Source organism: Pseudophryne corroboree, chromosome 3, assembly GCF_028390025.1.
Source record: "Pseudophryne corroboree isolate aPseCor3 chromosome 3, aPseCor3.hap2, whole genome shotgun sequence".
Taxonomy (NCBI): Eukaryota; Metazoa; Chordata; class Amphibia; order Anura; family Myobatrachidae; genus Pseudophryne; species Pseudophryne corroboree.
Window position 1 is genome coordinate 591,756,081 of NC_086446.1, and position 27,500 is coordinate 591,783,580.

At 47.8% G+C, this 27,500-nt stretch overlaps 1 protein-coding gene across 1 annotated transcript in view; it reads left to right on the top strand.

The window, feature by feature from the left end:
* The window catches only part of PPA1 (inorganic pyrophosphatase 1), a 316,872-nt gene that overhangs the window by 93,322 nt on the left and 196,050 nt on the right, over window positions 1–27,500 (top strand). Inside the window, exon 2 of the mRNA XM_063961455.1 lies at window positions 16,359–16,423. Coding sequence (XP_063817525.1) covers window positions 16,359–16,423 — 65 coding nt within the window. The remainder of the gene's footprint in view (window positions 1–16,358; window positions 16,424–27,500) is intronic.

Sequence of the window (27,500 nt, forward strand, 5' to 3'; positions counted from 1 at the left end):
CAGCACATATACTGGAAGGCTAACTGGGAGTGCAGGACCTTGGTGTGTATGTATGTATGTATCTCTATCTATCTATCTATCTATCTATCTATCTATCTATCTATCTATCTATCTATCTATCTATCTATCTATCTATCTATCTGTGTGTATGTATATGTGCGTGTATATATTGTACACTGGAAGGCAAGGCTTCCTTCCTCTGGTATTAGCACTCCTCCCTTTCACACTCAGTTGTTTTAATTAGCAGAGTTCCTGCATTTTCAGATCACACATTGATATGGCCCTATTTAGAGGTAAGCCCTGAATAAATTTATAGAATGTGATAGTATTAGGAATGTTAGGGACCCATATGATGAAGTCACCTGGCCGCGGTACATGGGCCTGGATATTTGCTCTAATGTGTGCTAAGAACTTCAATTATACTCCATGTTAATTGGGTGGGTTTATTTAAATTATTTTTACTATCGGTGTTCCTAGTGCTAAGAGTGTGCATCTGCATCTCTCTTCCCCCAGCATAGTATTAGAAGCCTCAGCATGATGGCACCTCTTGATATCTTTAGTAATAGCATGTGCAGTCCAGGTCCGGTCCCCTCCCCCTCCCCCTCTATATTTGTGTATATATTGTATACTGGAAGGCAAGGCTTCCTTCCTCTGGTATTGGCACTCCTCCCATTCACCCTCAGGTGTTTTAATTAGCTGGGTTCCTGCATTAGAGGCAAGTCCTGGATACATTTTATAGGATGTGACTTAATTAGCACCTCAGTCGATTTGATTTAACAATCTCTGCCGAGCCATGGATATGCCTAAAACCTGGACCGTTGGGGTGCCTTGAGGACTGTTTGAGAAGCTTCGGCCTCAACCAATAACTATAGGGTTAACTGGTGCAACGACCCTGCTAATACAAGAATCGAAGTTTCATGGATACTGTATTATCACCCATTAACATAGTAACTGGTGTTAACAAGGGGCTCAGAGTGGAAATGGTCTGAAATTGAATAGCCACAAGCGTTAAAGCTTGAGGCTATCACCCTTTTCATCTGTGGTAATTTACTGCAATTAAATGAATTCTCCCTATAGTCTCTGAAAACCATATTCAGGTGTTGACAATGGTTTGTTGTTGTTGGACATACAAATACTGTATTCACATTTCTCAAAAAAACACCAACCAATGCATTCCAAACAATTTCCACACTTGCTTCTTTAGACACATTAAGCAAGATAATATTGAAGTAATATACAGTTAGTACCCTGCACTCATCAGTAGCTGGCCATCATTTCTGCACAATGCATTAGCTCCTCCCTCTGCGTGTGCTCCTAAAGGGGCCAGCAAGTTTTTGGTTTGTTTTTTTGTGCTGATGTTGGTTTTAAGAACTTACCCCTGGAAGTTTAAGCCGAAGTCACACCAGTAAAATTTCTAGGTTCATTAATTACCTTGGATTGGTCCACTCATATCATGGACTACAAATACAGGTTGAGTATCCCTTATCCAAAATGCTTGGGACCAGAGGTATTTTGGATATCGGATTTTTCCGTATTTTGGAATAATTAGATACCAAAATGAGATATCATGGTGATGGGACCTAAATCTAAGCACAGAATGCATTTATGTTATACACACCTTATACACACAGCCTGAAGGTCATTTTAGCCAATATTTTTTATAACTTTGTGCATTAAACAAAGTGTGTCTACATTCACACAATTCATTTGTTTCATATACATCTTATACACACAGCCTGAAGGACATTTAATACAATTTCTCTGATGTCCTAGTGGATGCTGGGAACTCCGTAAGGACCATGGGGAATATACGGGCTCCGCAGGAGACTGGGCACTCTAAAAGAAAGATTAGGTACTATCTGGTGTGCACTGGCTCCTCCCTCTATGCCCCTCCTCCAGACCTCAGTTAGAATATGTGCCCGGCCAGAGCTGGGTGCTCCTAGTGGGCTCTCCTGAGCTTGCTAGAAAAGAAAGTATTTGTTAGGTTTTTTATTTTCAGTGAGATCTGCTGGCAACAGACTCACTGCTACGAGGGACTGAGGGGAGAGAAGCAAACCTACCTGCTTGCAGCTAGCTTGTGCTTCTAAGGCTACTGGACACCATTAGCACCAGAGGGTTCGAACACAGGGCCAGACCTCGATCGTCCGTTCCCGGAGCCGCGCCGCCGTCCCCCTTGCAGAGCCAGAAGACAGAAGAAACGACGAAAACGGCGGCTGAAGACTCCTGTCTTCATTAAGGTAGCGCACAGCACTGCAGCTGTGCGCCATTGCTCCCACAGGAGGGGGGGGGGGGCGGCGGCGGTGCCCTGGGCAGCAATTATTATACCTTTTGGCACATAATACAGTTTTTCTCTATCGTCCTAGTGGATGCTGGGGTTCCTGAAAGGACCATGGGGAATAGCGGCTCCGCAGGAGACAGGGCACAAAAAGTAAAGCTTTTCCAGATCAGGTGGTGTGCACTGGCTCCTCCCCCCATGACCCTCCTCCAGACTCCAGTTAGATTTTTGTGCCCGGCCGAGAAGGGTGCAATCTAGGTGGCTCTCCTAAAGAGCTGCTTAGAGAAAGTTTAGCTTAGGTTTTTTATTTTACAGTGAGTCCTGCTGGCAACAGGATCACTGCAACGAGGGACTGAGGGGAGAAGAAGTGAACTCACCTGCGTGCAGGATGGATTGGCTTCTTGGCTACTGGACATTAGCTCCAGAGGGACGATCACAGGTACAGCCTGGATGGTCACCGGAGCCGCGCCGCCGGCCCCCTTGCAGATGCTGAAGTTAGAAGAGGTCCAGAATCGGCGGCTGAAGACTCTGACAGTCTTCTAAAGGTAGCGCACAGCACTGCAGCTGTGCGCCATTTTCCTCTCAGCACACTTCACACGCTGTCACTGAGGGTGCAGGGCGCTGGGGGGGGGGCGCCCTGGGAGGCAAATGTAAACCTATATACTGGCTAAAAATACCTCACATATAGCCCCCAGAGGTTATATGGAGATATTTAACCCCTGCCAAACTTCACTAAAGAGCGGGAGACGAGCCCGCCGTAAAAGGGGCGGGGCCTATCTCCTCAGCACACAGCGCCATTTTTTCTCTCACAGAAAGGCTGGAGAGAAGGCTCCCAGGCTCTCCACTGCACTACAGAAACAGGGTTTAAACAGAGAGGGGGGGCACAAATTGGCGATATAAATATATATATAAAGATGCTATTAGGGAGAAACACTTATATAAGGTTGTCCCTATGTAATTATAGCGTTTTTTGGTGTGTGCTGGCAAACTCTCCCTCTGTCTCTCCAAAGGGCTAGTGGGGTCCTGTCCTCTGTCAGAGCATTCCAGGTGTGTGTGCTGTGTGTCGGTACGTGTGTGTCGACATGTATGAGGACGATGCTGGAGGAGGCGGAGAAATTGCCTGTAATGGTGATGTCACTCTCTAGGGAGTCGACACCGGAATGGATGGCTTATTTAGGGAATTACGTGAGAATGTCAACACGCTGCAAGGTCGGTTGACGACATGAGACGGCCGACAAACAATTAGTAACGGTCCAGGCGTCTCAGAAACACCGTCAGGGTTTTTTTATTAAAAAACGCCCATTTACCTCAGTCGGTCGACACAGACACAGACACGGACACTGAATCCAGTGTCGACGGTGAATAAACAAACGTATTCCTCATTAGGGCCACACGTTAAGGGCAATGAAGGAGCTGTTACATATTTCTGATACTACAAGTACCACAAAAAAGGGTATTATGTGGAAGTGAAAAAACTACCTGTAGTTTTTCCTGAATCAGATAAAATAAAATGAAGTGTGTGATGATGCGTGGGTTTACCCCGATAGCAAATATTGGCGTTATACCCTTTCCCGCCAGAAGTTAGGGCGCGTTGGGAAACACCCTTTAGGGTGGATAAGGCGCTCACACGCTTATCAAGTGGCGTTACCGTCTCCAAATACGGCCGCCCTCAAGGAGCCAGCTGATAGGCAGCTGGAAAAATATCCTAAAAAGTATATACACACAGACGGTGGCTATACTGCGACCAGCGATCGCCATCAGCCTGGAGATGCAGTGCTGGGTTGGCTTGGTCGAATTCCCTGACTAAAAATATTTTATTGATATAGAGCATTTAATAGGATGCATTCTATATATATATGTATGCGAGATGCACAGAGGGATATTTGCACTCTGGCATCAAGATAAGTGCGTTGTCCATATCTCCCAGAAGATGTCATGGACACGACAGTGGTCAGGTGATACAGATCCCATACGGCACATGGAAGTATTGCCGTATAAAGGGAAGGAGTTATTTGGAGTCGGTCCGTCGGACCTGGGGGCCACGGCCACAGCTGGGAAATCCAACCTTTTTACCACAAGTTACGTCTCAGCAGAAAAAGACACTGTCTTTTCAGCCTCAATCCTTCCGTTCCCATGTGGGCAAGCGGGCAAAAGGCCAGTCATATCTGCCCAGACATAGAGGAAAGGGAAGTAGACTGCAGCAGGCAGCCCCTTCCCAGGAAAAGAAGCCCTCCACCAGTGGGGGGGTAGTCTCAAGAGTCTCAGCGCGCAGTGGGATCACTCGCAAGTTGACCCCTAGATCATACAAGTATTATCCCAGGGGTACAGATTGGAGAGTCGAGACATTTTTTCCTCGCAGGTTCCTGAAGCCTGCTTTACCAACGGCTCCCTCCGACAAGGAGGCAGTATTGGGAAAAAATTCACAAGCTGTATTTCCAGCAGGTGATAATCAAAGTACCCCTCCTACAACAAGGAAAAGGGTATTAGTCCTCCACACTATATTGTGGTACTGAAGCCAGACGGCTTGGTGAGACATAGTCTAAATCTGAAATCTTTGAACACTTACATAAAAAGGTTCAAATCAAGATGGAGTCACTCAGAGCAGTGATAGAGAACCGGAAAAAAGGGGACTATATGGTGTCCCTGGACATCAAGGATTACCTCCATGTCCAAATTTGCCCTTCTCAACAAGGGTACCTCTGGTTCGTGATACAGAACTGTCAATATCAGTTTCAGACGCTGCCGTTGAATTATCCACGGCACCCCGGGCCTTTACCAAGGTAATGGCCGAAAAGATGATTCTTAAAAGAAGAAAGGCATCTAAATTATCCCTTACTTGGACGATATCCTGAAAGGGACAAGTTTCCAGAGAACAGTTGGAGGTCGGAAAAGAACTATCTAAAGTAGTTCTACGACAGCACGAGTGGATTCTAAATATTCCAAAAATCGCAGCTGTTTTCCGATGATACGTCTGCTGTTCCTAGGAATGATTCTGGGCATAGTCCAGAAAGAGGTATTTCTCCTGGAGGGGAAAGCCAGGGAGTTATCCGACCTAGTCAGAAACCTCCTAAATCCAGGCCAAGTATCAGTGCATCAATGCACAGGAGTCCTGGGAAAAATGGTGGCTTCTTACGAAGCGATTCCATTCGGCAGATCTCACGCAAAAACTTTTCAGGGGGATTTGCTGGACGAATGGTCCGGATCGCATCTTCAGATGCATCAGCGGATAACCCTGTCTCCGAGGACAAGGGTGTCTCTTCTGTGGGGGCTGCAGAGTGCTCATCTTCTAGAGGGCAGCACATTCAGCATTCAGGACTGTGTTCTGGTGACCACGGATGCCAGCCTGAGAGGCTGGGAAACAGTCACACAAGGAAGAAATTTCCAAGGAAGTGTGGTCAAGTCTGGAGATTTCTCTCCACATGAATATACTGGAGCTAAGGGCAATTTACGATGCTCTGAGCCTAGGAAGACCTCTGCTTCAAAGTCAACCGGTGCTGATCCAGTAGGACATCATCATGGCAGTCGCCCACGTAAACAGACGGGGCGGCACAAGAAGCAGGAGGACAATGACAGCAAGGATTCTTCGCTGGGCGAAAGATCATGTGATAACACTGTCAGCAGTGTTCATTCCGGGAGTGGACAACTAGGAAGATTTCCTCAGCATAAATGAATTCCACCCGGAAAAGTGGGAACTTCATCTGGAAGTTTCCACATGTTTGTAAACCGTTGGGAAAGACCAAAGGTGGTTATGATGGCGTCCCACATGAAGCGCCAGGTCTAGAGACCCTCAGGCAATAGCTGGGACGCTCTGGTAACACCGTGGGTGTACCAGTCGGTGTATGTGTTCCCTCCTCTGCCTTTCATACCCAGTGTATGGAGAATGATAGGAAGGAGAGGAGTAAGAACTATACTCGTGGTTCCGGTTTGGGCCAAGAAGAACTTGGTACCCGGAACTTCAAGAGATACTAGAAAGGATCTTGATTCAGCAAGAATCATGTCTGTTCCATGACTTACCGCAGCTGCGTTGACGCCAGGGCGGGTGAACGCCGGATCCTAAGGGAAAAAGGCATTCCGGAAGAGGTCATCCCTACCCTGGTCAGAGCCAGGAAGGAGGTGACCGCACAACATTATCACCGCTTAGGTGAAAATATGTTCCATGGTGTGAGGCCAGGAAGGCTCCACGGAAGAATTTCAACTAGGTTAATTCTTACATTTCCTGCAATCCTGCAAGCAGGAGTGTATATGGGTCTCAAATTGGGGTCCATTAAGGTTCAAATTTCGACCGGTCGATTTTCTTCCAGAAAGAAATTGGCTTCAGTTCCTGAAGTCCAGAAGTTGTTAAGGGAGTACTGCATATACAACCCCTTTTTGATGTCTCCAGTGGCACTGGGCGATCTCAACGTAGTTTGGGATTCCTAAAATCACATTGTTTTAAACAACTCAAATCTGTGGATTTGATATATCTCACATGGAAAGTGACCATGCTGTTGGTCCTGGCCTCGGCCAGGCGAGTGTCAGAATTGGCGGCTTTATCTCACAAAGCCATATCTGATTGTCCATTCGGACAGAGCAAAGCTGTGGACTCGTCCCCAGTTTTCTCCCTAAGGTGGTGTCAGCGTTTCACCTGAACCAGCTTATTGTGGTGCCTGCGGCTACTGGGGACTTGGAGGACTCCAAGTTGCTGGATGTTGTCAGGGCCCTGAAAATATAGTTTCCAGGTCGGCTGGAGTCAGGAAATCTGACTTGCTGTTTATCCTGTATGCACCCAACAAGCTGGGTGCTCCTGCTTCTGAGCAGACTATTGCTCGTTGGATTTGTAGTACAATTCAGCTTGCACATTCTGTGGCAGGCTTGCCACAGCAAAAAATATGTAAATGCCCATTCCACAAGGAAGGTGGGCTCATCTTGGGCGGCTGCCCGAGGGGTCTCGGCATTACAACTCTGCCGAGCAGCTACGTGGTCGGGAGAGAACACGTTTGTAAAATTTTACAAATTTGATACCCTGGCAAAAGAGGACCTGGAGTTCTCTCATTCGGTGCTGCAGAGTCATCCGCACTCTCCCGCCCGTTTGGGAGCTTTGGTATAATCCCCATGGTCCTTTCATTAACCCCAGCATCCACTAGGACGATAGAGAAAATAAGAATTTACTTACCGATAATTCTATTTCTCGGAGTCCGTAGTGGATGCTGGGCGCCCATCCCAAGTGCGGATTATTCTGCAATACTTGTACATAGTTATTGTTACAAAAATCGGGTTATTGTGGTAGGAAGCCGTCTTTCAGAGGCTCCTTTTGTTATCATACTGTTAACTGGGTTTAGATCACAAGTTGTACGGTGTGATTGGTGTGGCTGGTATGAGTCTTACCCGGGATTCAAAATCCTCCCTTATTGTGTACGCTCGTCCGGGCACAGTACCTAACTGGAGTCTGGAGGAGGGTCATGGGGGGAGGAGCCAGTGCACACCACCTGATCTGGAAAAGCTTTACTTTTTGTGCCCTGTCTCCTGCGGAGCCGCTATTCCCCATGGTCCTTTCAGGAACCCCAGCATCCACTACGGACTCCGAGAAATAGAATTATCGGTAAGTAAATTCTTATTTTAAAACTGTATATGTGCGAAAACCCCCGCCATTAACATTATACAAACGCGGGAGAAGCCCGCAGCTGAGGGGGCGGGGCCTTCTTCCTCAGCACACCAGCGCCATTTTCTCTTCACAGCTCCGCTGGAAGGACGCTCCCCAGGCTCTCCCCTGCAGCTATTGGGAAAAATCACTCTTTTTAGTGTAAATCCCTGTGTTATATAGCGCTGTGGTGTGTGCTGGCATACTCTCTCTCTGTCTCCCCAAAGGACTTTTGTGGGGTCCTGTCCTCAGTCAGAGCATTCCCTGTGTGTGTGCGGTGTCGGTACAGCTGTGTCGACATGTTTGATGAGGACGCTTACGTGGAGGCGGAGCAGGAGCCTATAAGTGTGGTGTCGCCCCCGACGGGGCCGACACCGGAGTGGATGGATAGGTGGAAGGTATTAACCGACAGTGTCAACTCCTTACATAAAAGGTTTGATGACGCAGTAGCCTTGGGACAGCCGGCATCTCAGCCCGCGCCTGCCCAGGCGTCTCGGAGGCCATCAGGGGCTCATAAACGCCCGCTAGCTCAGATGGCAGACACAGATGTCGACACGGAGTCTGACTCCAGTGTAGATGAGGATGAGTCAAATGTACAGTCCACAAGGGCCATCCGATGCATGATTACTGCAATGAAAAATGTATTGCACATTTCTGACATTAACCCGGTTACCACCAAAAAGGGTATTATGTTTGGGGAGAAAAAGCTGCCAGTGACTTTTCCCCCATCTGATGAGTTAAATGAATTGTGTGAAGAAGCGTGGTGTTCCCCTGATAAGAAACTAGTGATTTCTAAGAGGTTACTGATGGCGTACCCTTTCCCGGCAACGGACAGGTTACGTTGGGAAACATCCCCTAGGGTGGACAAGACGCTCACGCGCTTATCAAAAAAGGTGGCACTGCCGTCTCAGGATACGGTCGCCCTAAAGGAGCCTGCGGATAGAAAGCAGGAGGCTATCCTGAAGTCTGTATATACACACTCAGGTACTATACTGAGACCTGCTATTGCTTCAGCATGGATGTGTAGTGCTGCAGCAGCATGGTCTGATACCCTGTCAGACAACATTGATTCCCTCGACAGGGATACTATTTTGCTAACCATAGAGCATATAAAGGACGTCGTCTTATATATGCGGGATGCTCAGAGGGACATTTGCTGGCTGGCATCCAGAATTAACGCAATGTCCATTTCTGCCAGGAGAGTATTATGGACTCGGCAGTGGACAGGCGATGCTGATTCTAAAAGGCACATGGAGGTTTTGCCTTATAAAGGTGAGGAATTGTTTGGGGACGGTCTCTCGGACCTCGTATCCACAGCAACAGCTGGGAAGTCGACTTTTTTACCTCTGGTTCCCTCACAGCCTAAGAAAGCACCGTATTATCAAGTACAGTCCTTTCGGCCTCAGAAAGGCAAGCGGGTCAAAGGCGCATCCTTTCTGCCCAGAGGCAGGGGTAGAGGAAAGAAGCTGCACCAGGCAGCCAGTTCCCAGGAACAAAAAATCCTCCCCTGCTTCCTCTAAATCCACCGCATGACGCTGGGGCTCCACAGGCGGAGCCAGGTGCAGTGGGGGCGCGTCTCCGGAACTTCAGCAACCAGTGGGTTCGCTCACAGGTGGATCTCTGGGCTGTACAAGTTGTATCTCAGGGATACAAGCTGGAGTTCGAGGCGACTCCCCCTCGCCGTTACCTCAAATCTGCCTTGCCAGTTGCTCCCAGGGAAAGGGAGGTAGTACTGGCGGCTATTCACAAGCTGTACCTCCAGCAGGTGATAATCAAGGTTCCCCTCCTTTAACAGGGACGGGGTTACTATTCCACAATGTTTGTGGTACCGAAACCAGACGGTTCGGTGAGACCTATTCTGAATTTAAAATCCTTGAACACTTATATAAGGAAGTTCAAGTTCAAAATGGAATCGCTCAGGGCGGTGATTGCAAGCCTGGAAGAGGGGGATTTTATGGTGTCACTGGACATCAAGGATGCTTACTTGCATGTCCCCGTTTACCCACCTCATCAGGAGTACCTCAGGTTTGTGGTACAGGACTGTCATTACCAATTCCAGACGTTGCCGTTTGGTCTGTCCACGGCACCGAGAGTATTTACCAAGGTAATGGCCGAAATGATGATACTCCTTCGGAAGAAGGGAGTAATAATTATCCCATACTTGGACGATCTCCTTATAAAGGCGAGGTCCAAGGAGCAGTTGTTAGCGTAGCACTAGCTCGGGAAGTGTTGCAACAGCACGGCTGGATTCTGAATATCCCAAAGTCGCATCTGATTCCTGCGACGCGTCTGCTGTTCTTGGGCATGATTCTGGACACAGAACAGAAGAAGGTGTCTCTCCCCGGGGGAGAAGGCCCAGGAATTGTCATCTCTGGTCAGGGACCTCCTGAAACCAAAACAGGTGTCGGTGCATCATTGCACGCGAGTCCTGGGAAAGATGGTGGCTTCTTACGAAGCAATTCCTTTCGGCAGATTCCATGCAAGGATCTTTCAGTGGGATCTGTTAGACAAATGGTCCGGATCGCATCTTCAGATGCATCGGTTGATCACCCTGTCCCCGAGGGCCAGGGTGTCTCTGCTGTGGTGGCTGCAGAGTGCTCATCTTCTCGAGGGCCGCAGATTCGGCATACAGGACTGGGTCCTGGTGACCACGGATGCAAGCCTCCGAGGATGGGGGGCAGTCACTCAGGGAAGGAACTTCCAAGGTCAGTGGTCAAGTCAGAAGACTTCACTACACATAAATATACTGGAACTAAGGGCCATTTACAACGCCCTGAGTCAAGCAGAGCCCCTGTTTCAAAACCAACTGGTGCTGATTCAGTCAGACAACATCACGGCGGTCGCCCATGTAAACCGCCAGGGCGGCACAAGAAGCAGGATGGCGATGGCAGAAGCCACAAGGATTCTTCGATGGGCGGAGAATCGCCTCCTAGCACTGTCAGCAGTGTTCATTCCGGGAGTGGACAACTGGGAAGCAGACTTCCTCAGCAGGCACGACCTCCACCCGGGAGAGTGGGGACTTCATCCAGAAGTCTTCACACTGATTGTAAATCGTTGGGAACGGCCACAGGTGGACATGATGGCGTCCCGCCTCAGCAAAAAGCTAAAAAGATATTGCGCCAGGTCAAGGGACCCTCAGGCGATAGCTGTGGCCGCCCTAGTGACACCGTGGGTGTACCAGTCGGTTTATGTGTTCCCTCCTCTTCCTCTCATACCCAAGGTACTGAGGATAATAAGAAAGAGAGGAGTAAGAGCTATACTCATCGTTCCGGATTGGCCAAGAAGAACTTGGTACCCAGAACTACAAGAAATGTTCTCAGAGGACCCATGGCCTCTGCCTCTCCGACAGGACCTGCTACAGCAGGGGCCCTGTCTGTTCCAAGACTTACCGCGGCTGCGTTTGACGGCATGGCGGTTGAACGCCGGATCCTAATGGAAAAGGGCATTCCAGATGAAGTGATTCCTACGCTGATATAAGCTAGGAAGGATGTGACAGCAAAACATTATCACCGCATATGGCGGAAATATGTTGCTTGGTGTGAGGCCAGGAAGGCCCCAACAGAGGAATTCCAGCTGGGTCGATTTCTGCACTTCCTACAGTCAGGGGTGACTATGGGCCTAAAATTAGGGTCCATAAAGGTCCAGATTTCGGCCCGATCTATTTTCTTTCAAAAAGAACTGGCTTCACTGCCTGAAGTTCAGACGTTTGTTAAGGGAGTGCTGCATATTCAGCCCCCTTTTGTGCCTCCAGTGGCACCTTGGGATCTTAACGTTGTGTTGGATTTCCTGAAATCCCACTGGTTTGAGCCACTTAAGACCGTGGAGCTAAAGTATCTCACGTGGAAGGTGGTCATGCTGTTGGCCTTGGCTTCAGCTAGGCGCGTGTCAGAATTGGCGGCTTTGTCATGTAAAAGCCCATATCTGATTTTCCTTATGGACAGGGCAGAATTGAGGACTCGTCCCCAATTTCTCCCAAAGGTGGTATCAGCGTTTCATTTGAACCAACCTATTGTGGTGCCTGCGGCTACTCGGGACTTGGAGGATTCCAAGTTGCTGGACGTAGTCCGGGCCCTGAAAATTTATGTTTCCAGGACGGCTAGAGTCAGAAAAACGGACTCGCTATTTATCCTGCATTCACCCAACAAGCTGGGTGCTCCTGCTTCAAAGCAGACTATTGCTCGCTGGATCTGTAGCACGATTCAGCTGGCACATTCTGCGGCTGGACTGCCGCATCCTAAATCAGTAAACGCCCATTCCACAAGGAAGGTGGGCACTTCTTGGGCGGCTGCCCGAGGAGTCTCTGCTTTACAGCTTTGCCGAGCTGCTACTTGGTCGGGTTCAAACACATTTGCTAAATTCTACAAGTTTGATACCCTGGCTGAGGAGGACCTTGAGTTTGCTCATTCGGTGCTGCAGAGTCATCCGCACTCTCCCGCCCGTTTGGGAGCTTTGGTATAATCCCCATGGTCCTTACGGAGTTCCCAGCATCCACTAGGACGTCAGAGAAAATAAGAATTTACTCACCGGTAATTCTATTTCTCGTAGTCCGTAGTGGATGCTGGGCGCCCGTCCCAAGTGCGGACTCTCTGCAATACATGTATATAGTTATTGCTTAACTTAAGGTTTATTGTTATGAGCCATCTTTTGAATGAGGCTCAGTTTTTTTGTTCATACTGTTAACTGGGTATAGTTATCACGAGTTGTACGGTGTGATTGGTGTGGCTGGTATGAGTCTTACCCTGGATTCCAAATCCTTTCCTTGTTGTGTCAGCTCTTCCGGGCACCTTCCCTAACTGAGGTCTGGAGGAGGGGCATAGAGGGAGGAGCCAGTGCACACCAGATAGTACCTAATCTTTCTTTTAGAGTGCCCAGTCTCCTGCGGAGCCCGTCTATTCCCCATGGTCCTTACGGAGTTCCCAGCATCCACTACGGACTACGAGAAATAGAATTACCGGTGAGTAAATTCTTATTATTATTAATAACTTTGTGTATTAAACAAAGTTTGTGTACATTGATCCATCAAAAAACAAAGGTTTCACTATCTCAATCTCACTCAAAAAAGTCTGTGTTTCGGAATATTCCGTATTTCGGAATATTTGGATATGGGATACTCGTAACGTGACAGCCTTCTTAAATTTCATTTAGCAGGCACAAAATTACAGTGCTAAATCCAAAGTGCTAGTTAAGATGCTTACAGAAAAGTAAGGTTTATCGGCTGATCTGCAGCGTTTCCTACTGGTTTTAAGCACTGGAACCCTGGTGAACTGAATAAATGGCAGAAGTCGCGGGGTGGGAGCACCATCACTGTTTTGTCTATCTGTTGCTTGGGTAACCTGCCTATCTATTAATTATGGAATCTTTATTATATCTATAACCCAGGAGATGCTGGCTTTGCTCTCTGGAAAATGAGTTTGCCTCTAGCTTTGGTCTGGTAATTTCAAACACCAAGTACATTAAAAAGAAGGCTTTAGTAAAAATAAACCGTGAGACCACTGTAACGTATGAGCAGCTGGACAGCCTGTTGATAAGAGACTTTGCTATTGCAGGGTTACTATAGCAACAACTGCTGCCATAATTAAACTGCCTGCTTATTGCTCTGTTTATCCCATAAGTTGTTTGGTACACTTTAGTTAGAGGGCACCTACATAGCTAAATTACTGACTTATTTGCAGGGTTCCTGTAGCATTCATACTTTTGGTGTGACATTCTTTGCTTGCTATGCTCTTGTTCATGAAGAGCATAGAATACTAATGTAGAATGCAGATGGCCATACAAATAATGAAAAAGCGTTATTTACAAATTATGCGTTTTCCATTCTACACTAAAAACAATGTTATATTTGTATGCTCTCTCATGATCTTTGACATTGTGTGTTTTTGTAATGATTTAGTATGGCAGCTTTATATGTGTGCATATGTAACAGATTGAGAGTGCAGAATGGCAACCTGCTAGAACCCAATGTGTGGACATGCCATGCCCTTGGTGTCACACTTTTGCTAGGGACACATCTTACAATAATTGTACCAATTTCCCAATAATGGGGGCATTTGCCTGATTTCTTGCATATAGTGTGCATACATGATTGTTTCACTGATACGTCGGGTAGATCTTTCCCAACTTCCCAATTTTATGTTAATCTGCTTGGTCGGTAACTACAATCTCTGCTACAATATTCTGATATCCTGCAGTGTGTGAGCATTCTCTATAATGTGACCATATTTCCCACATTTTTCTATGGCTAGGTCATCCTCAGTGTAGGCGGACACATGCAAATTCAGTGTGGTGTGGCAGAAGATTTGTTACTTGGGAGGAAAGAAAAACGTTGCTTCGTGTGTAGATCGGTTATTGGAGCCTTTAATTTGTTGAAACATTGCCCTGATTGTCGGAACAACCCCAAAAGTGTCTGTACTAGTTCTGTTGCCTACACCTTTGAAATATTGACAGACCGACTCTGTAGGTGGGGTGTTTTTCAAATATTCCTGCACAATCTACAAATTAACATGCTCCATTTTTATAAATTTGTTCCAATGGACACTATGCATTCCCAGGCTCTCATCTCAATCTAAGAAACAAACAGGGGTTTTCCCCAGTACACCAAGGGGTATCCGTTACAAGACTTGGACACTATATGATAATAGAAGATTTAGAGATCTCGGCTACATATATTTGCAAATATATGTAGATATGCAAATATTTGTATCCATGCAAATATACGTATCCATTATCATGTGGCCTTACATTAGGCAGGTATATGACCCAGAGTGGGTGCGGTTATAATCTTTAGGGATGAGATTGCCCCCCCCCCCCCCCCCCCCCTCTCCCCCGGGGAAAAAAGGCTGTGGCCAAGCTGTTTTGAGGTAATGTAGTTACATTTTACTCAGCACTTTTTTTTTTTTATAGCATTTTAAATAACACCTTTATCCTGTGTACCACTTTTTGATACATAGCTTTTGCTTCTTATTAACACCCACTAATACTTTAGCCTTTCTCTAGTGTGGTGCCCTGGGGTGGCTGGCTCTCGCTAGCTTTGTGGGATTCCGCGTACAACACTTAAACTTAGTATTAGGGACCTTCAAAATCTATGAAAACCAGTAAGTAACTTATTGGTTGTGAGGAAACAAATGTTTGACTTATTCACATAGTCCCGCAGGCACACAAACCATGGGGTAAATTTACTAAGGTGGGAGATTTTTAGAACTGGTGATGTTGCCCATAGCAACCAATCAGATTATATCTATTATCTGCTAGAAGCAGCTAGATAAATGGTAAGTAGAATCTGATTGGTTGCCATGGGCAACAACATCACCAGTTCTAAAAATCTCCCACCTTAGTAAATTTACCCCCATGTCTTAGGAAGCCTACCAATGACAATGTATTGTGAACTGGTACAGAAAACTTCCAAGACATATTTCTGATTTAAACACTGCTCCTAAAAAGTACTAGTTTTCTTTATGGGTTTTTTTTTTTTTTTTTTATTGTAGAAGTTTCTTTGCAGACTTCCCATTTGCAAATCTTTCTTGGACTACTGTATGTATCAGATGTGTTTTGAAAATTTCCCACATGTATACCTTTTTAATCCCTACTTTCTACCAGTGCTTTAGAATAATAACTCTGTAAGGGGTAAGTGGACCAGTCCAGTAAGAATATTGATCTGACTATGCGGCAACAAAATTAATTCTGACATTTGTTTTGTCTATCCATCTTCCGTAGAGCGATTCCAGTAGTAGTGAATGATGTGATGGCATAGGCTGGAGGAAAGGCATGCCCTCTGAAAACCCATTGCTTTATTAAAGCTGGACCTATACACCCCAGACTAATCCACCACAACTATCCCAAACTCTTCTATGAGCCACACTTGATCATCTTGTTTTTATCTTATTAGATTGCAAGCTTTCTCTCCTGTGATGGGCCCTCAATACCATTTTAGAACAACCTAAAATTTCTGAAATTGAATGAATGCTAGGACTATTGTTCATGTTTAACAAAACATCCCGACACTAGTCATGTACTGTACATAGGCAAATGGGATGGGGGTGTTCCAGTTGTCCAAAAAACCCCACTTCCCCACAGCCTGGCCAGTGACCACTACTTGCAGCCTAAAGGGCAGAATGGAACTGCTGCATATGCCCAATAGCAGCAGATTTTCCTACCAAGTCTGCTGTGTGTGTGTGCTCAATTATAATTTACACCAGAGAGAATCTGGTAAGTGGCGTAGCGTGGTCATTGGGCTGCATATGTCTGATGTACTGTATTACATAAACTGCACTTGCTTGGAGCAGACTATAGCTTGTTACATGCTAATTATGTATTGTTCATTGGCTGGCGACAATCGCTCTAAAATCAAATATTTGGGCTTCCTCCAGAAATGCTCCTGACGTAGATTTCTAATGAGCATATTAAGCTATGGATAACACTTAATATGTATGATGTATTTGCTGACATAGTATTTTGCCATCTGTTTTGTAGAAGACGGCAAAGGACGATATATATCTCCATTCCATGACATCCCCCTGTATGCCGATGAAGCAAAGGTACATATTATAATTAATGTTTTTTACCACTTTAATGCACAGCATATGTAGAGTGTGTGATGGTAGGAAGCTTCACATAATGTCATAAAGCTTTCTAATTGGATGAGAGATTTTTACCTCTGACTTTACTCATTATGAAATGGTTAAACGAGCCTTTGGAGATTTCCTTTTTTTTTTCTTCTTGCATTATGGGGGTCATTCCGAGTTGTTCGCTCGTTGCCGATTTTCGCTATACTGTGATTAGTCGCTTACTGCGCATGCGCAAGGTTCGCAGAGCGCATGCGCTTAGTTATTTTACACAAAAGTTAGGTATTTTACTCACGGCATAACGGACCTTTTTCATCGCTGTGCTGATCGTAGTGTGACGGGAACTGAGGGTGTTTCTGGGCGGAAACTGGCCGTTTTATGGGAGTGTGCGGAAAACCGCAGGCGTTCGAGTTGCAAAACGCAGGAGTGGCTGGAGAAACGGGGGAGTGGTTGGGCAAACGCTGGGTGTGTTTGACGTCAAACCAGGAACGAAAAGGACTGAGCTGGTCGCAATGGCTGAGTAAGTCTGGAGCTGCTCAGAAACTGCTAAGAAATTTCTATTCGCAATTCTGCTAATCTTTCCTTCGCTATTCTGCTAAGCTAAGATACGCTCCCAGAGGGCGGCGGCTTAGCGTATGCAATGCTGCTAAAAGCAGCTAGCAAGCAACTCTGAATCACCCCCTATGTCTCATTAAAGGGAAATATTTCTGTTCCAATTAACTGTATATTTATGCAATAATTACTGTATACCTCTTCTCCCTTACCCTGTAGCTTATTAAAATGCTTGTTTTTTGAAGTTATTCACTGAAATTGTGCAGTAGTTTACAATGATTGTGTACACAAAGAATATTTCTACAGTGTAAATACTTGTAACATATGATGTGCGAAAGGTAAGAAATGGTACTTGTGATCACGTTGCCTGTGTACTGAATAAATGCTATCCCTCACATGATCCTTCTTCTTTTTAACTAAAATGCATAGCAGAACTGCTGCAGCTCCTAGTAGTACAAGATAAATCCTACCTACGTCAGTTCCTTCAGCTAACAGGCCCTAGGCTATGTTCATTTATGTCCTGAAAAGAACGTTAAAGCATGAACGCGACAGCGTGTATTTTCCACTTTCTCTTTCGTCCTAGAGGATGCTGGGGTCCACATTAGTACCATGGGGTATAGACGGGTCCACTAGGAGCCATTGGCACTTTACGAGTTTGAGAGTGTGGGCTGGCTCCTCCCTCTATGCCCCTCCTACCAGACTCGGTTTAAAGAATGTGCCCAGAAGAGCCGGTCACAGCTAGGGGAGCTCTCCTGAGCTTTTCTAGTAAAAACTTTATTTCTCAGACGTCCTAGTGGATGCTGGGTACTCCGTAAGGACCATGGGGAATAGACGGGCTCCGCAGGAGACTGGGCACTCTAAAAGAAAGATTAGGTACTATCTGGTGTGCACTGGCTCCTCCCTCTATGCCCCTCCTCCAGACCTCAGTTAGAATCTGTGCCCGGCCCGAGCTGGTTGCACACTAGGGGCTCTCCTGAGCTTCTAGTAAAGAAAGTATTTGTTAGGTTTTTTATTTTCAGTGAGATCTGCTGGCAACAGACTCACTGCTACGAGGGACTGAGGGGAGAGAAGCGAACCTACCTGCTTGCAGCTAGCTTGGGCTTCTAAGGCTACTGGACACCATTAGCTCCAGAGGGATCGAACACTGGGCCCGTCCACGATCGTCCGGAGCCGCGCCGCCGTCCCCCTTGCAGAGCCAGAAGCAAGAAGAACATCCTGAAAATCGGCGGCTGAAGACTTCGGTCTTCATTAAGGTAGCGCACAGCACTGCAGCTGTGCGCCATTGCTCCCTATGCACACCACATACTCCGGTCACTGATGGATGCAGGGCGCTGGGGGGGGGGGGCGCCCTGGGCTGCAATTAGAGTACCTTACATTGGCAAACAGCACATAATATAGTCTAAAAAACTATATATGTGCAAAAATCCCCCGCCATAATATAAATATAAGAGCGGGAGAAGTCCGCCGAGAAGGGGGCGGGGCTATCTCCCTCAGCACACTGGCTCCATTTCCTCTTCACGGCTCCGCTGGAAGACAGCTCCCCAGGCTCTCCCCTGCAGTTTCCAGGCTCAAAGGGTAAAAAAGAGAGGGGGGGGGGGGGGGCACTAAATTTAGGCGCAAACTGTATATGTAAAGCAGCTATAGGGAAAAATCACTTTGTGTTGGTGTAAATCCCTGATTATATAGCGCTGTGGTGTGTGCTGGCATACTCTCTCTCTGTCTCCCCAAAGGACTTTGTGGGGTCCTGTCCTCAATCAGAGCATTCCCTGTGTGTGTGTGCGGTGTGTCGGTACGGCTGTGTCGACATGTTTGATGAGGACGCTTACGTGGAGGCGGAGCAGGTGCCGATAAGTGTGATGTCGCCCCCTGCGGGGCCGACACCTGAGTGGATGGATATGTGGAAGGTATTAACCGACAGTGTCAACTCCTTGCATAAAAGGTTCGATGACGCAGCTTTGGGACAGCCGGCATCTCAGCCCGCGCCTGCCCAGGCATCTCAGAGGCCGTCAGGGGCTCAAACGCCCGCTACCTCAGATGGCTGACACAGATGTCGACACGGAGTCTGACTCCAGTGTCGACGAGGATAAGACAAATATACAATCCACTAGGGCCATCCGATGTAGGATTACGGCAATGAAAAATGTGTTGCACATTTCTGACATTAACCCGGTTACCACAAAAAAGGGTATTATGTTTGGGGAGAAAAAGTAGCCAGTGACTTTTCCCCCATCTGATGAGTTAAACGAATTGTGTGAAGAAGCGTGGGGTTCCCCAGATAAGAAACTAGTAATTTCTAAGCGGTTACTAATGGCGTACCCTTTCCCGCCAACTGATAGGTTACGCTGGGAGACATCCCCTAAGGTGGACAAAGCGCTCACACGCTTATCAAAAAAGGTAGCACTGCCGTCTCAGGATACGGCCGCCTTAAAGGAGCCTGCAGATAGAAAGCAGGAGGCTATCCTGAAGTCTGTGTATACACACTCAGGTACTATACTGAGACCTGCTATTGCTTCAGCATGGATGTGCAGTGCTGCAGCAGCATGGTCTGATTCCCTGTCAGATAACATTGATTCTCTTGACAGGGTTACTATTTTGCTAACTATAGAGCATATTAAAGACGTAGTCTTATATATGAGAGATGCACAGAGGGACATTTGCCGGCTGGCATCTAGAATTAATGCAATGTCCATTTCTGCCAGGAGAGTATTATGGACTCGGCAGTGGACAGGTGATGCTGATTCTAAAAGGCACATGGAAGTTTTGCATTATAAGGGTGAGGAATTGTTTGGGTACGGTCTCTCGGACCTCGTGTCCACAGCAACAGCTGGGAAGTCGACTTTTTTACCTCAGGTCCCCTCACAGCCTAAGAAAGCACCGTATTATCAAGTACAGTCCTTTCGGCCTCAGAAAGGCAAGCGGGTCAGAGGCGCGTCCTTTCTGCCCAGAGGCAGGGGTAGAGGGAAAAAGCTGCACCAGGCAGCCAGTTCCCAGGAACAAATATCCTCCCCTGCTTCCACTAAGTCCACCGCATGACGCTGGTGCTCCACAGGTGGAGCCAGGTGCGGTGGGGGCCCGTCTCCGGAACTTCAGCGACCAGTGGGTTCGCTCACAGGTGGATCTCTGGGTTCTACAGGTATCTCAGGGATACAAGCTGGAGTTCGAGACGTCTCCCCCTCGCCGTTACCTCAAATCAGCCTTGTCTGCTACTCCCAAGGAAAGGGAGGTAGTACTGGCGGCAATTCACAAGCTGTACCTCCAGCAGGTGGTGATCAAAGTTCCTCTCCTTCAACAGGGACGAGGTTACTATTCCACAATGTTTGTGATACCGAAACCAGACTGTTCGGTGAGACCCATTCTAAATTTGAAATCCTTGAACACTTATATAAGGAAGTTCAAGTTCAAAAAAGAATCGCTCAGGGCGGTTATTGCAAGCCTGGAAGAGGGGGATATTATGGTGTCACTGGACATCATGGATGCTTACCTACATGTCCCGATTTACCCACCTCACCAGGAGTACCTCAAGGTTGTGGTACATAACTGCCATTACCACTTCCAGACGTTGTCGTTTGGTCTGTCCACGGCACAGAGGGTGTGTTCCAAGGTAATGGCCAAAATGATGATACTCGTTCGAAAGAAGGGAGTTATAATTATCCCGTACTTGGACGATCTCCTTATAAAGGCGAGGTCCAAGGTGCAGTCGTTGATCGGAGTAGCACTATCTCAGGAAGTGCTACAACAGCACGGCTGGATTCTGAATATCCCAAAGTCGCAGCTGGTTCCTACGACGCGTTTGCTGATATTGGGCATGTTTCTGAACACAGAACAGAAGAAGGTGTTTCTCCCGGAGGAGAAGGCCAAGGAGTTGTCATCTCTGGTCAGAGACCTCCTGCAACCAAAACAGGTGTCGGTGCATCATTGCACGCGAATCCTGGAAAAAATGGTAGCTTCTTTCGAAGCAATTCCCTTCGGCAGGTTCCATGCAAGGAATTTTCAGTGGGACCTGTTAGACAAGTGAGGATCGCATCTTCAGATGCATCGGCTGATCACCCTGTCCCCGAGGGCCAGGGTGTCTCTGCTGTGGTGGCTGCAGAGTGCTCATCTTCTCGAGGGCCGCAGATTCGGCATTCAGGACTGGGTCCTGGTGACCACGGATGCAAGCCTCCGAGGTTGGGGAGCAGTCACTCAGGGAAGAAACTTCCAAGGACAATGGTCGAGTCAGGAGACTTCCCTACACATAAATATTCTGGACCTAAGGGCCATTTACAATGCCCTAAGGCAAGCAGAACCCCTGCTTCAAAACCAGCCGGTGCTGATTCAGTCAGACAACATCACGGCTGTCGCCCATGTAAACAGACAAGGCGGCACAAGAAGCAGGATGGCGTTGGCAGAAGCCACAAGGATTCTCCGATGGGCGGAGTATCACGTGCTAACACTGTCAGCAGTGTTCATTCCGGGGGTGGAAAACTAGGAAGCAGACTTCCTCAGCAGGCACGACCTCCACCCGGGAGAGTGGGGACTTCATCCAGAAGTCTTCACGCAGATTGTGAACCGTTGGGAACGGCCACAGGTGTACATGATGGCGTCCCGCCTCAACAAAAAGCTAAAAAAGTATTGCGCCAGGTCAAGAGACTCTCAGGCGATAGCTGTGGACGCACTAGTGACACCGTGGGTGTACCAGTCGGTTTATGTGTTCCCTCATCTTCCTCTCATACCCAAGGTACTGAGGATAGTAAGTAAGAGAGGAGTTAGAACTATACTCGTAGTTCCGGATTGGCCAAGAAGAACTTGGTACCCAGAACTACAAGAAATGATCTCGGAGGACCCATGGCCTCTGTCTCTCAGACAGGACCTGTTACTGCAGGGGCCCTGTCTGTTCCAAGACTTACCGCGGCTGCGTTTGAAGGCTTGGCGGTTGAACGCCGGATCCTAACGGAAAAGGGCGTTCCAGATGAAGTGATTCCTACGCTGTTAAAGGCTAGGAAATACGCTGCCTGAAGTTCAGTCGTTAAGGGAGTGCTGCATATTCAGCCCCCTTTTGTGCCTCCAGTGGCACCTTGGGATCTCAATGTAGTGTTGGATTTCCTAAAATCACATTGTTTTGAGCCACTTCATAACGTGGAGTTGAAGTATCTCACGTGGAAAGTGGTCATATATATTTGGCCTTGGCTTCGGCTAGGCGTGTGTCAGAATTGGCGGCTTTGTCATGTTAAAGCCCTTATCTGATCTTCCATAGGGACAGGGCAGAATTGAGGATTCGTCCCCAATTTCTCCCTAAGGTGGTATCAGCGTTTCATTGAACCAACCTATTGTGGTGCCTGCGGCTACTCGGGACTTGGAGGCCTCCAAGTTGCTGGATGTAGTCCGGGCCCTGAAAATCTATGTTTCCAGGACGGCTAGAGTCAGAAATACTGACTCGCTGTTTATCCTGCATGCACCCAACAAGGTGGGTGCTCCTGCTTCAAAGCAGACTATTGCTCGCTGGATCTGTAGCACGATTCAACTTGCACATTCTGCGGCTGGACTCCCGCATCCTAAATCAGTAAAAGCCCATACCACGAGGAAGGGGGCTCTTCTTGGGCAGCTGCCCAAGGGGTCTCGGCATTACAACTTTGCCGAGCTGCTACCTGGTCGGGGTCAAACACGTTTGCAAAATTCTACAAGTTTGATACCCTGGCTGAGGAGGACCTTGAGTTTGCTCATGCGGTGCTGCAGAGTCATCCGCACTCTCCCGCCCGTTTGGGAGCTTTGGTATAATCCCCATGGTCCTTACGGAGTACCCAGCATCCACTAGGACGTCAGAGAAAATAAGAATTTACTCACCGGTAATTCTATTTCTCGTAGTGAATGCTGGGAGCCCGTCCCAAGTGCGGATTTTCTGCATTACTTGTATATAGTTATTGCTTAACTAAAGGGTTATTGTTATGAGCCATCTGTTCAGTGAGGCTCAGTTGTTATTCATACTGTTAACTGGGTATAGTTATCACGAGTTGTACGGTGTGGCTGGTATGAGTCTTACCCTGGATTCCAAATCCTTTCCTTGTAGTGTCAGCTCTTCCGGGCACAGTTTCCCTAACTGAGGTCTGGAGCAGGGGCATAGAGGGAGGAGCCAGTGCACACCAGATAGTACCTAATCTTTCTTTTAGAGTGCCCAGTCTCCTGCGGAGCCCGTCTATTCCCCATGGTCCTTATGGAGTACCCAGCATCCACTACGGACTACGAGAAATAGAATTACCGGTGAGTAAATTCTTATTTTTAGAGTTTGTTTTTTTTAAGTTTTTTATTTTTTTTTATTTTACAGGGAGGCTGCTGGCAACAGCCTACCTGCAGCGTGGGACTAAGGTGTGTGTGTGTGGGGGGGGGAGAGTAGTGTCCGCACTGCGGGGTCTGAGCCACTTACTCCGCTGACAGGACTCTGAGCTCCTGAGAGGCTAGATCGCTCCCCGCCACAGGGGATCGCTCACCCCAGCAGCATGCCGCCACCCCCTTACAGAGCTGAAGATTGTGGCGAGTAAGACACCGACCCAGTTTGGAAGCAGGGGGCAGGTGTGAAGATGGTGGCAGCAGGGTAGGAGCGCAGTATTAACTGCGCTCCGGGATGGCTCAGCAGTACATAGTGCGGCGCGTTGAGGGGCTTCCTGGGCCAGCGCTTACACCCTACACTTGTCACAAAGCCTGTCTGGGTCCCAGGATCTCAGCCAGCATCAATCCTCCGACCAGTATAACCAGATGAAGGGCCGGAAGATAGCGCCATTTTGGGGGCGGAGCGTCTCCTCAGAGCGGACCCAGCAGCGTTCTGCGCCATTTTCCTGCCTGCAGAGCGCTGATCAGGAGGAAGAAGGTCCCTCCACAGCAACTCCAGCTATCTCTCACGGTACCAGGGGGTTGTAGAAGGGGGGGAGGCTGCAGTACGACTGTGTATCCTATTATGGTGCACAGTCAGTGCTGACAAGGTCTCCCTTTGGTTAAAAGCGCTGTGTGTGGGTTGGCTCCAATCTGTGTCTCTTGCCATTCTTGGGGGTGAAACTCTGTCTGCCCTCCCGTGTGTGTGTGTGTGTGGGGGGGGTGTTTTGTGGTCTCCTTTGGCTATGTCCAGGGACACTGTGTCATATGCTGCGGAGGATATGTCCTCCCACGATGATCCCATTGCATGTAATCAGGATAGCACTTCCACAGATTCCAGCAAGGCTTCCACAGATTCCAGCAAGGGAACCTGAGTGGTTTTCCTGTATCCAATCTTGGATTTCTCAGATTTCAGATAGGGTTGCAAGTACTGAATCTGCAATCCAGGTATTACAGAACTCTGACAGTATGGCCTGATTCTGGTACCTCAGGACGCTCCGATATATACCCCCACAAACATGCGCTTGTTCAAATCATGCAAGATGACACGGATATCGATTCTGATACCACAGACTGTATTGGGGATGTGTTGCGGGGGTCTGCCTCTCTTGCAAAGGGGGTGCAATTGATAGTCTCTATCAGGGATGTATTGAATATTAATTATACAACACCTGAGCAGGTTGAGGAGGCTTTTTTCACTGAAAATAAGAAAGCTTCGCTAACCTTCCCTGCGTCAAAGGAATTAAATACTATATTTGAGAAAGCATGGGAAAACCCTGAGAAAAAAATCCATATCCCTAGAAGGGTTCTGGTTGCTTTCCCCTTCCCTGAGGAGGATAGGAAAAAATGGGAAAACCCACCCATAGTTGACGTGTCTGTATCCAGACTATCAAAAAGGTGGTTTTCCCTGTTCCAGGATCTACCGCCTTAAAAGACCTGGCTGATCGAAAAATTTACACTACGCTCAAATCCATGTACACTGCTTCAGGGGCAATACTACGTCCTACTATTGCCTGTGCATGGATTTCCAAAGTTATAGTAAAGTGGTCAGGCACGTTACTTGAGGATTTGGATAAAAGTGATGTTGAATTGTTTTTACGTAACATTCAGGTTGAAAGATCTGAGTTCCATGGATGCAGGGATATTGTCCATGTCTGTCTCAGCTCGTAGGGGACTTTGACTGCGCCAGTGGTCTGCCGATGCGGAGTCCAGGAAAGGTGTGGAGACCCTACACAGGTCAGGCTCTCTTTGGGGATGCGTGGATTTCCACGGCTACAGCGGGTAAGTTATCTTTTCTTCCCTCAGCTGCACCTGCTACAAAGAAACACTTTTCTTCAGCTGCATCTCAGTCCTTTCGGACTGCCAAAGTAAGTAAGGCCAAGCCATCTAACACCTTGCGGAAATTATGGTTCTCCGCAGACAGGAGGTGATCATAATTCCATATCTGGACGATCTGCTGATAAAGGCATCGTCCAAAGAGAAGCTGTTACAGTCCATAGTTCTCACAACACATCTACTCTGGGAACATGGTTGAATCCTGAATCTTCCAAAATCACATTTGGAACCAACCAGGAGGTTGTCCTTTCTGGGAATGATCCTCGACACGGAAGTGCAAAGGGTGTGTCTTCCAGAGGAAAAAGCGTTTCTGATACAATTAATGGTCCGGGATGTCCTGAAGCCAGCCTGGGTGTCTGTTCATCAGTGAATTCGCCTTCTGGGGAAGATGGTGGCCTCTTACGAGGCTCTGCAGTACAGGAGGTTTTGTGGTCTGTCCTTCCAACTTGGTCTCCTGGACAAGTGGTCGGGATCTCCTGTACACATGCACCAGAGAATACGTTTGTCACCAAAGGCCAGGATTTCACTCCTCTGGTTGCTGCAATTACCTCACCGTCTGGAGGGCTGCACGCTTGGAATTCAGGACTGGATCCTTCTTACCACAGATGCAAGTCTCCGGGACTGGGTCGCTGTCACTCAAGGGGAAACCTTCCAAGGAAGGTGGTCAAGTCTGGAAGCCGACCTACCGATAAACATTCTGGAACGAAGAGCCGTCTACAACGGTCTTCTCCAAGCGGCCCATCTTCTGAGAAATCGGGCCATTCAAGTTCAGTCGGACAATGTAACGACCGTGGCTTACATAAACCGACAGGGTGGAACGAAGAGCAGAGCTGCAATGTCAGAGGTAACAAGAATCATCCTCTGGGCAGAAAAACACGCGTTGGCGCTGTCAGCAATCTTCATTCTGGGAGTAGACAAATGGGAAGCGGACTTCCTCAGCAGACACGATCTCCATCCAGGGAAGTGGGGCCTCCATCCGGATGTGTTCAAGGAGGTAACAGATCTTTGGGGTGTACCCCAAATAGACATGATGGCCTCTCGTCTCAACAAGAAGCTTCAACACTATTGTTCCAGGTTGATGGATCCACAAGCAGTGGCAGTGGATGCCCTGGTGACTCTGTGGGTATTCCAGTCGGTGTACGTGTTTCCACCACTCCCACTCATTCCAAAAGTGTTAAAGCTCTTAAGGAGAACAAGGGTTCAAGCGATCCTCATTGCTCCAGACTGGCCAAGAAGTTCTTGGTACGCGGATCTTCTGGATCTACTGCTAGAAGAGCCGAGGCCTCTTCCTCTTCAGCAGGACCTGCTGCTGCAGTGGCCGTTCACCCATCAAGACTTACCACGGCTACGTTTGATGGCAATGAGGTTGAAAGCCAGATACAAGCTCGGAAGGGCATTCCGAACAATGTTATTCCTATCCTGATACATGCTAGGAAAGGAGTAACGTCTAAACATTACCATCGTATTTGGGGAAAAAATATGTTTCTTGGTGTAAGTCCAAGAAGCTTCCTACGGTGGAGTTTCAACTGGGACGGTTTCTCCTCTTCCTGCAAGTAGGTGTGGATATGGGCCTGAGGTTAGGATCCGTAAAGGTCCAGATTTCGTCCCTATCTATTTTCTTCCAGAAACAGTTGGCTGCCCTCCCTGAGGTTCAGAATTTTTGAAGGGAGTTCTGCACATTCAGCCTCCCTTTGTACCACCTACGGTGCCCTGGGTTCTTAACGTGGTGTTGCAGTTCCACCAGTCGGCCTGATTTGAGCCTCTACAGGAGGTTAAGGTCAAGTTTCTCACGTGGAAGGCTGTCACTTTGTTGTCCTTAGCTTCTGCTAGACGTGTGTCGGAGTTGGGGGGGGGGCTTTGTCTTATAAGAGCCCCTACTTGATCTTCCATGAAGATAGGGCTGAGCTCTGGACACGTCAGCAGTTTCTTCCTAAAGTTGTGTCAGCTTTTCATATTAATCAACCTATTGTGGTGCCAGTTGCTACTAACTCCTCAATTACTTCAAAGTCCTTGGATGTGGTAAGGGCTCTGAAAATCTATGTGAAGAGGACTGCTCGTCGCAGAAAATCGCACTGTTTGTCCTGTATGATCCAAAGAAAATTGTGTGTCCTGCTTCTAAGCAGACGATCTCTCGCCAGATCAGGCTCACTATCCAGCATGCGTATTCTACAGCAGGTTTGCCGTGTCCTACGTCTGTTATGGCCCACTCTACTCGTAAGGTGGGTTCTTCCTGTGCGGCTGCCCGGGGTGTCTCTGCTTTACAACTCTGCCGAGCGGCTACTTGGTCGGGGTCGAACACGTTTGCAAAGTTCTACAAGTTCGA